Source organism: Silurus aristotelis (assembly GCF_946808225.1).
Source record: "Silurus aristotelis genome assembly, chromosome: 7".
In the NCBI taxonomy this organism is placed as follows: domain Eukaryota; kingdom Metazoa; phylum Chordata; class Actinopteri; order Siluriformes; family Siluridae; genus Silurus; species Silurus aristotelis.
The window spans coordinates 30834310-30849953 of NC_139580.1; the positions used below are offsets into that span (position 1 = coordinate 30834310).

The 15644-nt window shown below is 40.2% G+C and overlaps 1 protein-coding gene across 14 annotated transcripts in view; it reads right to left on the minus strand.

Annotated features, from left to right (window-relative positions):
* ap3b2 (adaptor related protein complex 3 subunit beta 2) overlaps positions 1 to 15644 on the minus strand; it is a 46677-nt gene that overhangs the window by 11104 nt on the left and 19929 nt on the right. For 8 of the 14 annotated variants that reach the window (XM_083546188.1, XM_083546186.1, XM_083546197.1 and 5 more), the window contains exons 2-17: positions 12844 to 12919; positions 10522 to 10596; positions 9645 to 9740; positions 8124 to 8284; positions 7006 to 7072; positions 6721 to 6903; positions 6442 to 6630; positions 4462 to 4559; positions 3989 to 4043; positions 3776 to 3847; positions 3599 to 3661; positions 3381 to 3513; positions 3063 to 3172; positions 2748 to 2924; positions 1186 to 1372; positions 535 to 653 (exon numbers count right to left, since the gene is read on the minus strand). In XM_083546188.1, coding sequence (XP_083402314.1) covers positions 535 to 653; positions 1186 to 1372; positions 2748 to 2924; positions 3063 to 3172; positions 3381 to 3513; positions 3599 to 3661; positions 3776 to 3847; positions 3989 to 4043; positions 4462 to 4559; positions 6442 to 6630; positions 6721 to 6903; positions 7006 to 7072; positions 8124 to 8284; positions 9645 to 9740; positions 10522 to 10596; positions 12844 to 12919 — 1861 coding nt within the window. Of the gene's footprint in view, positions 1 to 522; positions 654 to 1185; positions 1373 to 2747; positions 2925 to 3062; positions 3173 to 3380; positions 3514 to 3598; positions 3662 to 3775; positions 3848 to 3988; positions 4044 to 4461; positions 4560 to 6441; positions 6631 to 6720; positions 6904 to 7005; positions 7073 to 8123; positions 8285 to 9644; positions 9741 to 10521; positions 10597 to 12843; positions 12920 to 15644 lie in introns of all 14 variants that reach the window. The other 6 variants (XM_083546187.1, XM_083546185.1, XM_083546196.1 and 3 more) reach the window with 1 other exon arrangement.

Consider the following 15644-nt stretch of genomic DNA (forward strand, 5'->3'; position numbering starts at 1 on the left):
TGTTGAGTTATTAAGAATTTCAGAAGCTAAAAGCGTAATGGAGAAGGTGCAGAACCTGTAATGATTCGAGGTGGCTTCAGTGTGTAGAGTGCAGAGTGTATGTGGGGTGGAGGGCTCTGTGGGCGCTGCTCTTCCAGAAGGCCCAACAGAGGTCTTGTATGAATGGTATGGATTTTCTGATCCCACGTAGCTTATCAGTAAAGCAGAATTCTAAACACTACCTGATTCTGAGTTCATTTCTCAACACTCAAAAGCATAAAACTCCTACTTCCTACTGTGAACTATCTTGATACGAGCTTACTGGCTGGCCGTGAGCCAACTGGAATGACAATGCACGATGAGGGTGGAGTTATGCTGATGAGCGAAGAGATAAACATGGCTGTGGGAGGGGCCAATTTTGGTTGCATTTTTGTTTTTGTGTCCTGCATGTTGCTGCTCCCTCTGGTGGGGTGGAGGAGCAGCTCCCATAGACCCGAGCCACAAAGCCCTGCCTCTGAGAGTAACTGTTTCCACTGCACGCACAGATTCCTTCACCTCCACGTTGCGCACGGAGGGGTCGGGTGCTGATTCGGGCCAGTCGGGCAGCTCCTGGTAGCCGCCTGCTTTGGTGTTCAGAAGATGAGACAGCGAGCCAAGTTGGAAATGGTCTCTGTCTGTTGCACAAAAAAAAAAAAAAAAAACACACCACAATCTCTAAATCATAGATAACAGAAGTCAATAAGAGTAGTTACTAGTAACAGTTACTCATCTCCTCAAACAGTCTTTTTTCCTTTTTTTCTACTAATGATTGTGAAATAAATGGCAACGACTTTGCCCTAATTGATATCAAAATCTTATTTTTAAAGACAAAAAAGGCTTACTTTTCTTTGCTAGGTTTAACATATTTACATCATGTTCTGATTTATTCTTTTCTTTCTGCTTTGTAGTTTTACGGTTGCTCAAAATAGGACAAACTGCTCCAGTTCTTGAGCGGTTTCAAAAATGGAAATCAGTGGATCTAGCTTGAATATGGTTTTGGGAGATGTGCTATTTAAATAGTTTTTCCAACTCATTTTTAAAGCAATTTCCAAAATAAATAAAAAAAACTGAGAATAAATATTTAAAACTGCACAAATATGAAACCAGGAAAAACTTTCTCTTTAATATTAAATAAAAAAAAAACTCTAACAAGCAATGCTAGTTTACCTTTAAATGGAGACTCTAGTACAGGTGCAGGTTTAAGGGCAAGGAAAAGCTTCTTGGCGTATTTACTCAAGGCTCCACTTTTATCTGTGGGGACGATGAGCTGACGGATGAATCGTGCGCGGTCTCTGATGTCATAGTTCTGGTCATACTTTGCCAAGTTGAGCACATACTGCGTAAGGAGCTTGGTCTACATATGAAGACACAGAAGACTGGAAGTAATATACTGTATCAGAGAAAGAGTTTGTGTGTGCGACACAGTGTCTTAGTCTTGTCTTTACTCACAGTGTGTTTCCTAAGATTTTGTCTTTGACAAATAATATGATTTCCAGAGGATTTTACAGTACAACACCTCAAGTAGGCATACTCTTACATATGTTCTGCCTCTGAAAAACTTCCTTTAATGTAGAAAGCCTATGCAATCTTGGTGATCGTACACAATCCAGCCAATACAACTGTCTAAGCCAGTGGTTCTGAAAGTGTGGTCTGAGTGGTGCCACGTGTGTGCTCGGGTATGTTGATGGTAAGGTCGCTGGCCAACATTACCCTAAAGCTTTGTGTCTGTGTTACCTTCTGGCTCTCCCTTTTAATTGTGCTGTCATAAATAGTCTTGCCGATTGCGCTTTGATTTTTCTCACCCTCTGTTAAGCAACACATGCTCCTGAGAAACCAGCGATCCTGCACTATGCACTTCTGCTGAGGATGGCTCCACATGAAAAGTCTAAAGATCCATAGGTTGCTGTGGAGGGTTAAACTGAAAAACCATTAAAATGGATTTGGGCTGTAATTAATACAAACATTTTGCTACAATGGTTTAGGGCTACAGTCGCCATGCCACAGTTTTGAACTCAGGAGCCCAACAGCTGAATCTCAAAAATGATTAAACTACAATGAATGGGCATTCAGTGTCACCCCGATGAGGATGGGTTCTCTTCTGAGCCTAATTCCTCTCAAATTTTCTTCCTCCTTCCTCATACCATCTCCGGAAGTTTTCCATTGCCACCATCCCCACTGGCTCGTTTATTAGGGATAAACTTATAGGGACAATTATATCGAGGTAAAATGTATTAATCAATTAATTAATGTACTTATTTCTGTAAAGATTCTTTGGGACAGTGTCCACTGTTAAAAGCACTATACAAATAAAATGTAATTAAATTGAAGCATTAAAGATAAAAAAAAATGTCTAAAAAAAAGTGGAAATGAAAACCAACTATATAAAAATCTGATATGAAGTTTTCATTTACACTCCCCTAACATTTTTTTTTTTTTTTTGGTCCAAATTAGTCCAAGAACCAAATTCAGGTCTGACCTGTACTCTATCCTTGAAAACTCCAAAAAGATTGTTCATGAAATCAGAACTCAATCCATCTGATGTTGTTTGTGGAATTTATGTTTAGGTAAAACCAACTTTGGCTACATAAAAGTTTTTTTGGCAATTCATATTTAAGAACCTTGGACAGTACCAAACCTCCATCATCAGACCTCAAAGTGACAAAAACACTGCAAATACAGAGCCACACTTTAGTACCATACACTTCAAAAATTAGGTCTCATGCTCTTGCCTGTTTTGAGTTGGTCAGGTAGAGTTTGGCAGCCAGGTTGATGATCTGCAGCTTGACAATGTCCTCCTCGTTGGTGAAGCTTTTAGCCATCTTCCTCAGAACATCAGGGGCGATTTTAGGTACATGCTCACAGTACTCGCCAATTAGCCACAGGATGCTCGCTCTCGCCATTGGGACCTTAGTTAGAAAAAGAAGATTTCTGGTTATGTTCCTGAGCTAAATAAAAATGTATTCAATATAATTGTTGTTAGAGCTTTTTTGAATGGTAATTTAAGAACAATGGTCATTTTTTTAAACAGACCAGAAGAGATCCACCTGTATATTGTCTGTAAGCTTCGCCATATGTTTAATGATGTCGCTGTGTTGCTCAGGTTGCATCTGCAGGAGCTTCTTAATCACCACCACCGACTCTGCTACTACCAGCTCTGTAGCAGGCACACAGAAAACAAGCTGATATCAGAACTAGACGTATATTACAAGCACCCCTGAAGATTCAATCCATCTTTGTTGCAAAAGTGCATGTCCATATAAGAAGTATTCAGAAGAGAGAAGAAACTGTAATGGATTTTTTGTACATTGCAAGTGTGTTATTATATTTTCTGTAACCAAATTTGATAAAAACATTTCACTTACCATCTCTATTGGATAGAAGTTGGACGAGACCATTGAGGCAAGTGTCTCTCACCTCCCCGATGTTGGTGGCACAGCGGCCAATGGCCTGGATGGTGGCTGCTACAAAGTCCTTATCCATACTTTTGATGTATGTCTATTCAATATCACATAGATTCATAAGTCTTTCAATTAACCGTCACTTACACTTTAATAAAGATTTTTTTAATAAAATGTTGTACCTGGAATTCTCTTAAAATGGTAGAAATATTGGTTTCATTTGCCAGATTGGTTAACACTTCAAGCTGCAATGAAATAAGAAGAGAAATCAGAAGTAATTTAGAAATAAAATCAAATTAATTTTAAAATGTCCAAAAGCTGGAAAATGTCTCTAATTTATATCTGGATATTCAAATCACCTTAAGTATTTTGATCTGAGTGGGGTCTGTAGATCGGATATAGAAGCTCTTCAGGTATGGCTCGAACATACCCTACAGCACAGCAGCACAATGTTAATTAGAGAAAACCAAGACCTCATTATTTGTTGAATTTTTATGGATATCAGTCAGGCAATGGTCTTTGAAACGGCATTTCTAATATATTACTAATGGTAGTTATTGTAAATGACTCACCCTCCTTTTGATGGTCATGGTTGCAACATTTTGAAGAACAACATACTGGACTTCACTGTAGATGAAAGAATACCTTAAAATTATTTTTAGCGCATGATGAACCCACCATTTTTAATTCCAATTTGCATTACTGCACTGAACAATTCCAACACAAAGTTTACCCACCAAAGTGACATACATGTCCAATGTACCTGTGTAAGATGCATGAATTTACATTAACGATGTTTCAATCCAAGAGTTTAGAAAAATCTCGGATTGAAAAGCACATCTGAGGTCTTGTCTCACTAGACCACAATGTGAGAACATTCTCAGGACTCAAGGGCATGCTGGTTTAATGATAGCATTCCTTTTTGACACTGACTGATAACCTCATCAGTGAGGACAGAGTCCTTAATGGTTGCACAGAAGGTTTATGGGCAAACTATTAAGTGAATCAGCCAAGGGCAAAATGTTGTTCTTCTTTCTTTACTGACCTGTGGCTCCTCATCAGCCTCACCAGTGCCTTGGCAATGACGCCCACCTCTGCTTTAGGAGCTAGATGAAAATAGAGCTGAGCGACTGCCATTACCACCTGGAGAGAAAGAAATATAAAAAGACAGTAGGAAAGCGGGTGGGGGGTAAATGATGGTAGAGTGGCATATGCTATATATTTGAATATATACGTATAGTAGCCTTGGGTGTCATGTGACTTCACACTGTTTAATTGGTGCCATTTTGAGGACTAAATAAATATAAATATAACTATAAATACTATAAAAATGAAACTTGGATATATTCTAGAGGAGTCAGTGTGCAGTTTGTGTAGCAGTACAGATTTACTGTCCTCTGAAAATAACTCAACATACAGCCATTAGTGTCTAAATAACTGCCAACTAAAGTGAGTCCAACCTCAGTGAACGTGTCAAAACTGTGTCTAAAGTGTGAATATTTTGTGTGAGCACCATTGATATCTGGAAGTGGCTTCCTGACAAGCAGAACTTCCACTTCTGCAGCCTCTAAAGCAATGCTGCAGCACTCAAGTGTCTGTTTCTGAAGCAGTAGCTGCACCTGACACACATCAGGAGGACTCGACTTCTTTGATGGACCCTCTGTTCTGAGTGGAACCCGTCTTGGAAAACCTCTGTATGACCCTGACCACTGTACTGTCACTCAGTTTCAGGGTGATACTGATCTTCTTACAGCAGAGGCGTCTTTGTGGAGAGCAACACCTCTAATTCTCAAATCTTTAGAGAGGATCACCATTAGGACCCATATAGAACCTCCAGTGGTCAGTATGAGAGAATTGGATTTAAAGCACCAAATTTGATCTGCTCTAATACACATAATAAATCATACATGTGGCTTTGTATAGTTACACAATGCACAGCTGTTATCACTGAGGATGCACTCACTTTTGTTGCCAGATATTCCGACAATAATCGCTGTATGTCGAGTTATTTTCAGAGGACAGTAATGACAGTAAAGAGGACTGTCCACAACAGTAGACTGCTATACAAGCTGCACATTGACTCCTCCTAAATATAAGTGTAATTTCTATAGTATGAGAAGATTATAATAAAACGGTCGTTGAAATCTGAGGGGTGCACTGACTTTTGTGAGATACTGAATATGATATATCTATGTATAGATGTATCCGTATAACAGCATGATTGGAAGCATGACATTCCTTTAATGCATCAGTACTATAGTTTTATGTACTATTTATTTTTTCTCTTCTAGCAGAAATAAATAGCGAATAAACCACATGTTCTCAAAAGCACACCTGCTAGCTGGCTGGCTAGCACACCTGCTAGCTGGATGGTTAGCACACCTGCTAGCTGGCTGGCTAGCACACCTGCTAGCTGGATGGCTTATCACACCTGCTAGCTGGATGGCTTATCACACCTGCTAGCTGGATGGCTAGCTCGCCTTCTTCCATTGAAACTGACACGCTTTCGTGATTTACATCTGAAGTTGTCTGTGGTGAACACAGACCAGTGGTGTGATAAAACTTCCCAGTGCTCTTATAGGAAATACAGGCACTGTTGAAACGCTCAGATTAGTTGACTGCTTTAATACACTTACAATACATTTTTAAGATGCAGCAACGTTCGCTAGCGAGCTTTGCTATGGGACAACGAGGTTTAGCTCAGCAGCAATCATTGCATTCGCATGAGTGCATCGTTAGCAATTTTGCTAGTTAGCTGATATCGTCTACTTATTTATTACTAGTACAATTCTCTGAATGAGTTATAAGATAAGTGTTATATCTCTGTGAAATAAAGTTTTCTAACAATTCAAGTGGAATCTGCAGGTCAGGGGAAAGTGTACAAGATCTACAAGAATCGCAATCTATTTTATTCGCCTTCTGTTTGTTCCTCATCCAGACATAAAAAAAAAGTAAAGCGTGTAAATGTTAGCTTTTAGGATAGAGGTGTAAAAAAAAAGTGTTTATACGTGACTATTGTACTAACAGCTGCGTTGCGGCTCTGAAGAAGCGGTTTGGTGTTTCGGAGCAACAGTCGATGATCAGGGTCCATGACATACGGCTTCCTCTTAGCAAGGGTGGCTGCCTCAGCCCTCTTCTCATCATCATCCTCATCATCATCATCATCATCAGACCCGTAAAAAGCCTTCTCTCCACCCTCGTCCAGCAGGGACTCCTAAAGATATAAAATACAGCAGCTCGGATTCAGCCTACAGCCTTCTTATTGTTTATTTTTTGAGATGAATTTGGAGTGAAGGGAACATACATTAATGTTGGGGTTGAGGAACTGAGTCCTGGCGTAGCGAGTGAGCATGTTGATAATGACGACCTGACCCCATTCCTCCACGTCTATCAGCAGGTTGCAGAGTTTACGGTAATTCTTATGGATCAGATCAATCCGCTCTGGACAGACTTCCTCGAACGCCATCACCACACTGCCTGCGACCAGCTAAAACCACACACACACACACACACACGCGGTGTAGGATACACAAATTAAGAAATAAACGATGATGAACTTTTGGTCGTAGGAGTAAGAGGTGGGTCTTACGGTGGTTTTATCAGCAAGCAGCTTTTCAATGACTTCAATTAGCTGGTCTTTCTGCTCAGGGTCTAGGCTTTAAAGAGAAAGAGAGAGAGAGAGAGAGAGAGAGAGAGAGAGAGAGAGAGAGAGAGAGAGAGAGAGAGAGAGAGAGAGAGAGAGAAAAATATAGAGAGAGAGAGTAAGAGAGAGAAAGAGAGAGAAAGTGAGTGAGAGAGAGAAAGTGAGTGAGAGAGAGAAAGTGAGTGAGAGAGAGAAAGTGAGAGACTATACAGCTTTTGAATCAGAAGTGATGAATTAAATTCTCCACAAGTACTGTAATAAAAACTGTAATAAAGTTACCAGGGTTTCCAGCTGTATGTTATTTATGATCACATGACTGAATGGCGCTGGGTATAGAGACGCTTTTTAAAGCTGACTGGTTATTACCACGTCACATGAGCGACATAATCACTGACAGCAAAATTCCAACAGTTCAGAATAATCTGGTCCCTTGGTAGTACATTTCACTATTTCAGTTTTTTAAAACTTTCTTTCGGCTTCTCCCATTAGGGGGCGCCACAGTGGACCATCCGCATGTTTGATTTGGCACATGTTTTTTACGCTGGATGCCCTTCCTAACGCAACCCTCCCTATTTATCCGGGCTTGGGACCGGCACTAAAGCTTGTGCAACCCTAATGGCTGGGGTCAGCGACGATCAGCATCCAACGTGACTCTCTTTGCCGAAGACCTAAACTGGGATGGCATGTCGGCATGTTAATTATTAGTATAAGTTAACATTTGAGTCCATGTTCAGCAAAACATAAGATTTTTTTTTTTAACAAGCGATTTGGGACGATGCCAATTTTGCCTCCTGTCATTGCAGCTGACTGCATTTAAAAAAAAACTTTTCATCAGGCCACATTTTTCAAATCAGTAAAGCTGCTGCCAAAGTTGTCTTCTTAACCAAATGGCTGTAAAACAAAGAAACAATGTGCTGAAATCCAAACACTTCTGTCATGTTAGACTCAATCTAATAATGTTAGTTTTACTGTCATCATTCTAGAACCTCGAGTAGCTTTGGTTTTCTTGTTTTTATCAATCAATAGAAAAACATCTCTAGCGCCGCAGTGGTGAGACGTCGTACCTGTAAAGCTTAGGGATGGCGTGAGCGGCTGTCTTGCGGACGTATGGAGACATATCAGAAGCCGCCTCTTTAATAGCCAGCATCATAATGGGCACGATGATGGTGACTCGGATGCTGGACAGCACCCGCAAGGCGCTCGCACGAATAAGCTGATTCGGATCCTGTAGGTTTTACGGGGAGGAAAGGAAGTAAAAATGAGAAAAGGAATTGGCTGAAAGGCAAACTGATGTCAAGTGACAAACCGATTATGTGCATAAATACCAGTGGTGGATGGAATAGCATGCAGTTGAGTAAAACTAGAGATCAACTCGATAAAATATGACTCCAGTAAAAGTGTTTGCTTAAAACTTTCACTTGAGTAGAAGTACAAAAGTATTTGCCTTCAAATGTACGTATATATTCAAAGTACTGATTTATTACGGCTATAATGTTCCTATTATCATTTTTGTCACAAGACTCTGTGACTCTCAGCACACTGATCTATTAATAGAATGATATTAATGGGTCAAACGCTGATTGATTTCTATTACAATTATCATGAGCCCAAAAATCGCGCAAACGAGGCCGCGGGTGTTGTGGCGAGTTCGAGATTTTCTCGCATTTATTCCTTTAGACACCACCAAGAGTCAAAAACGAGTTCAAAACGGAGCACGTGCTCTACCCTGATCGGTGGATTGCTGCGTGCTTGAGCAGTTTTTATCATAAATTGAAAAAAATGAACGCTGATTTCACAAAATGTAGTTCAGTAAAAAACTTTGAGATGTAGTGAAGTGTCCCCAGATGTAAATGCATTAAAGTACAGATACGTAAAACAACTGAAAAAATGACTTAAGTACAGTAAAGAATAACATTCGTGTTTACAGCATATACTGTATACACCGCATTGTGACTGTAGGAAAAGGGAGGAAATGCATTTTCTCCATCACGTCACTAGGTGGTGTCTGCACATAATGAGAAAACGACTCAGGGAGCTATGCTGAGTCATGTCCAATCATGCAGGTCACATAGGTTCATGAGTGAATAGAGAACCATATTCATATTTTAGATTAATATGTGATCTTTACAGGTGTACAAGATTTATTCTGGAATTCGAAGTCTATTGCGATCTTCGGTTAATGTGCCTGTCGTGCAATTAGGATTTGCTTCATCTTCAGTTTGTCCAGCTGCCTCACTTCCACTAATAGATACTATTCCTAAACAACTGCAAAAACCACTGTCGATGCCATCTTCACTTTCCTCATCTCACACACTACTGACTGGTCGAGCAGATCCTCTGTTGCAAGACTGCATTGTGTATCTGCATTAGCATTGGTCTTCTGTAGAGCAATGCAGCACGCGGCCACAAAATTCTCACAGGAATAACAAATCAGTAAGCACATGGTATATATTTCATTATAAACATATTTCCTGTATCTCAGGACCTAGCGCCCCGAACATTGCAGCCTTGAGGCAACAGATTCAGAGCAGATAAATGCATGCTGGGAGTTGGAGTTGAAAAAATTGTATTCGTCAAAAACAAACCTTGAGTCCACGTTGGAAGGTGGAGATGGAGAGCAGGGCCAGATCCTGCTGTTCCTCAGCATAGCGCACTAGATACACATACACCAGCTTCTTCACCTAGAACAGGCATATATTTATATTTACACATTAGAAACTGTATTTAAAAAATGATGCTTTGTATTTCCCAACTAAACAGCTGTTTCTCTTAATTCATTCACTTCCTGTCCTTTGCTTACATTATTTGTAAAATGCATCTCAATCAGACAACAGCTTCCAAACCTGGAGGGTAAAAAAGAGGATCACATGCTTTCTCTGAGAGATGTGATGTCCTGCTAGCAGCAACTTTTCAGAGTTCAACACACTCTGAGGTAATTACTATCTGCCCTCTTCCACATATCTGACTTCATAGGCACCCATGATTGGCTTGTGTCGCTGTGATTGACATGGGAAAGACAGCAACAAGGCAACAGAATGGCAAAAGGTGAATGTTTTTCAGTTGCACCACATAGAAGCCCATCCTTTGTTTTTGTCCTGTCACTGGTGGTGTTTTATAGATTCCTTTATATATATAAATGATATATATTTTTGTTTTGATGTACTCCTACTGCGTTTTCTTCTTGTTTTCTGGATTGGAATAACGCATGTTACACAAAAATGCACATTGTGAGACAATACACTAATTTGGTTTTTGATTACTTCCTATCGCCCTGCACCGCAGCTGCAGAAGTCACAAAAGGTTTTAAAACAGCTGCTTCGTACGAACCAGTGATGGAAAATCTTTTTTGGTTGTTTTCGTGCTACATGCCCACTGCTGATTTCACATCATAACAGCATCAATTGCCTGTGAACATCTTAAGCTAGATTTCATGTTGCCATGGCAGGAGTGTTTCAAACTCACCTCGATGTTCTTGCACGCCACGTTTTTCACCACAGCAGGAAAGAGATCGGACGCATTTTTCCCTCTGGCAATCATCTATAGCAAGGAAAAAAAATCAACTCGAATACTTGTCACAATAAAGCAGTTTTAAGAGCAGTTCTGTACAAATTGCTCTACTGTGGAACGATTATGCAAACAGAATCTATGGATGTATAATCACTGTATGACCTCGCAGGCACTGGGGTCGATTTATATACACTTCTCAGTACGACAGTGTTTTGGGTGGAAGCTAGAGACAAAGAAAGTAGAGAAAAAGAGCTTCTCTATAATAATATGAATTAGTGATAGATAATTAATGAGATTTCTATTAGTAATTATCTTCCTAATCAGGTTTCTCAAGGCCTCGGTGAAGAGTTAACCAATCCTGTCTTAACCAGATACGTTTTTATTTTCTCATCGATCCAGATTTAACTTGTGGTTCCATGGTGACTTTCAACCTGTCACCAATATTCCAGCTGCCTGCACGACTCTGATAATAGAAACCATGTCAAAGCAAGCTGTTGCTTTTTCCCCTCGTCTTTGCTTCATGCGATAAATATTTTAGGCGGCAGCTTCTCTGCTGCAACTCGGAGAATCTGACACCAAGAATGAATATTTAACACCAGGCTGTACTACACACCCAAGACACACACACACACACACACACACACACACACACACACACACACACACACACACACACACACACACACACACTGTCCTACTTAATATCATGACATCGTACAGGCCACTCTATGCCGTAGCTTGGTGCATCTCAGAGCCTACATTTTAATAAACACTTGTATACAGTTAAGAAATACACTATAAGGACAACGGTATTCCTTTTGTGGTTCTTCTGTGGTTCTGTACAAGACGCAGTATAATCAAATTTGGCTTCCGCTTGAACTTGGACACCCAAACCTGCTCCAAATGCACAAACCCAGCTCCATGAAGATCTGGTTTACATGGCTTGGAGAGGAAGATCTTGAGTGGCCTGCTATAGAGCTCTAATCTCATCCCTATTGAACACCTTTGAGATGAATGTGAACACTGAATGCACCCCAGGCCTCCTCACCTTCTCACCTACATCACTACCTGTACCCTTGTGTCTGATGAACACAAATGTTCACAAGCGTAATCTAAATCCAAAATCTAATGGAACGTCTTTCCAGAAGAGTGGTGGGAATTATAAGAGCAAACTGGGACTAAACGTGGAATGCGATGCTGAAAAAAGTTCATCCCGCACTTATGAGCAGTGTAAACATTCCGCACATTCCGAAGTGATGATTGTGATGGTGTGGTGGTTTGAAAAAAAATGAATGGAGAAAACCTATGTATTTTTGTGTCTTCAACAACAGGAAGTAAATTTTTTATTACCGAAAAGAATATCGAATTGAGCCGTTAACATCCAAAATCACGTTTGTGTCTACATGCGTATATTGACGTGTCTTTGCTCACAAATGGGAAAGTCGGAGGGGAATGTGTGTAACACTTGAGTTCGAGTTTAAGTGCACCTAAAGTCAGAATAAATCCAAAAACAGTGTATTCTCTGTATTCGCTCAGTTTCAGTCTCGATGAGTTGCGTTTCAACGTCTTCTGTCCTTTTGTTATATGTGGTTTAATGGGTTCAGTCTATTACAGAACATCCAGTGGGCTTGATTGAGCAAATCTATAAGGAGCTGGAGGTTCACTTGACTCACTGAACATTGAAGCCATAAAGCACATGCTGACTGCACTGCCTCAGTGAGCATAATGGCCCTGCCTAGTGCAATAAATAATAAACACAGGCTAAGATTTTCTGTAGAGCAAATCCAACCACAGAAAGAAGCCTGCCGTATAATTAAAATCAGGTCAATACGAATATCTTATTTGGCTAAACTACCCAATAATAAGCACAGAAACAATAAGCCGAGTCCGTGAAGGCGTCGTACTAAGATTACTACAGGAAGTCGGGTTAATAATAACGGCAGAGAGAATACAAATCCTCATAGCATGCAATCATCTCTCGAGGGCGAATTTATCACGAGATGCGCAACTAATGTGTCGCGATAACGTAAAAGGACTATGGTGATTCAATTTGAGTGCTCTAAGGGAAGAGTCATTTAGCTGATAAATCAGCAGACAATAAACCAAATCACAGCAATAAAGAATTACAGTCGAACCCTACAGCCAAAAAGCAATACGACTGACACTACAGTGCAAAAAAAAAAAAAAAAAGACAGATGTATGCTTTCAGTGCCAGAGATGCACTTTCAGATTTATTTTATTAAACTGACTAACGGAGGTTCCAGCAGCGAGACTCACCGCGACGATCCTTTTCATAGCCTCCAGCTTTAGAGAGTCCTTGTTGCTGTCCAACATCTCCTTCAAATCATCGTGCCTGGAAAAAAGGAAACACCATCGACGTATTAATATCGTATCTACTCGGAGATCTGAAGCCAGTTCTGAGGCTTTTTTTCGGTCCTTGTTTTGGGGGAAACCTATTGCTTTTTAGTGAAGATTATCAGAAAGTAGCTCAATGTATTAATACAACCAGGTGTTTAAAAAAAGCCTGAACGGACAAGGTTGTGATCTAATTATTATTTCCCAGGCCACAAACAGTCATACACACCAATTAATCTCTTACCCATTGCCCTCCTGATGTTCTCTGACACATTGTGAGTGTGTGTTAAAGTAGGTTTTTGTATCATGATGATGATGATGATGATGATGATTCACTAAGGAAGTTAGGAGGTGGGGGCGGAGAAGGACGGAAGTTGCTCTTTGCTGAAGTGATTCGTTCAGTCTCAGAGGATGAACAGGGAAATAAACGCGACTGATTGGGCGTGCGCCGCAAAGTGACACCTCAGACCGAAATGCACGATAGAGAATCTCTTATGGCAGGCAGACACGGTTAGATACTCAAGAGAGCAGTCGAGGAGATGGAAAGAGATGGTGATAAAAAGGGCAATCAAAATCCCCGAAACATTCAATTGAGACACATTCGGTTCAGAAAATCGTTTGAGAGGTGGGATTTTGTAAATGACAGGATACATATTACACACCAAAAAAAAAGAAAAAGACTGTTGACAAATGAAAAGGAAAACTGTCTCTGCCTCTTTGTTGCTGTTCAGTGCTGAAGGTACTGAAGGTCCATTATTTTGTGCTATAAACCATGTGAAATGTTTCTATCATCACAGGCGTGGGTTCTTCCCGCATGACTCCACCTTCAACTACAGGACTCTCACCAGATGTTTTAATGAGCATTAGAATGGTGTAAATTACATGATGATAAAATGTTATGCTGTTTACAGTCAGCAAATACCTCAATTGAACACCTGTGGGAGATTTTGGACTAAAGTGTTTAGAGAATATCTACAGCATTCATATCACTAATCCAATTCCAAACACACTTATGGCGTCCCAACACCTGGGAGACTGTTTCAGTTTTCTTTTGTTTTCTAAGTGATTTGTCACCTGCCTGCAATTAGCAAATGGAACCCAGTTTATTTGGAAGAAACAGAAAAACATCCAGCATCTCCAAACAAAGTATGTTCTTACAAAGGAAGGGATAGAGAGAGAAAAAAGACCACTTAAAACTGAAAGAAAGCTAATTAATATCTGCTGCTTATCACTGATATTAAAATCAGTGCTAGAGACGATGAAACGTTTTGGTGAGAGCTAGAGCATCCAGAAGAGAACGTGACACGCTTTATTCATGCACGTGTAATCGATAGTTTTAAGCTATACGTTTATATGGACTGATTTGTATCTCAAAAATGTATAGCCACAATCATTTCAATTCTGTGAAGCTGCTTTGACACAATATATTCATGACTCTAATCTTTTGTCACAAAGTCTCCAAACCTTCATTTTATATTAAGAATTTTATAAAATAGCTCCATAAAAATGTTCTTCTGCTGCAAACTGAAGTCAGACATTTTCCAGATTCTTTTCATTATTCTTATACTCAAAGATCCCTAAATGTTTGCCACTAAGATGCTCAATATGACATAAAAAAAAAAAAAAAAACATAAAACATTATAAACTGAAACTTGCTGTCTATATTTACTTTCCACAGCAGATGCAGTCAAGGCCACAGAGTGTCAGAGCTTCCTAGCGATATTTTGTCACGCCAAAAGCTATGGCAACTGTATGCGGACCGTTCTAATAACCGCTTTCTGAGAAAAGTTTCTATAGCAACGGCATCCGAGTCAGCGCATTAGCAACGAGCAGGTGATGAATGGAGCCATTAACCCCCTGACTTTACAAAGCTAAAATACACAGAAAAACAAACACTTTATAAGAAAGACAGACACTTAATGCCAAAGGTCCTGACACATGGACTGCCTTTGGTAGATTATCTAAGTAGTGGAAATTTTAATCAACTGCTTCCTGTTTCATCTACAGTATGTAGGCAGTATATGTTTTTTAACACTTGAGGTAGGACAATACAAAGGATACCAGTTATAGCATACGTTCTGATAATGTCTCTGCATCAAGCTGTAGCTGAAAATGAGTTTGAGTGTACAGAGAGTTCTTATAGGACAACACCGCCGTCCAGGGGCAGGAGGCCAAAGAGCGAAATCACAGTGCTTTTAGGATCGAATGGATTGTGAACTCTTTTTCCTGTCAATCGCAGCAACACCGGCTGATTGTGGTCATGTGTGAGTTCATGCATGTGGAAAGGAGCACATAGCTTGTAAAGACATACAGACATGCGGGGAGCTTGTAGCTCAGTGGTTACGATATTGTTTGGAAGGTAATAAGTTTAAATTACAGCACCACCAAGCTGGGCCCTTCAACAAGGCCCTTAACCCTTAACTGCTCATATGTATGTTGCTCATATGTTGCCTTTCTCATCTCAGAGGAAGCATGTGTTAGCTTATAATTCAAAGGGTCTAACGCATCACTGGCACCCAACCTGCACCTTCACCATGGCAAATGTCTGCGTAGAGCTCACAACATCATTAAGGACTCCTCACAACCCAGTCACAAACTGTTTAACCTCCTATTATCAAGAAGGACATACAGGAACATATAAACATGAACCAGTGGCCTGCTATAAAGCTCTGATCTCAACCCTAATGAACACCTTCGGGATGAATGTGAACGCTGACTGCACC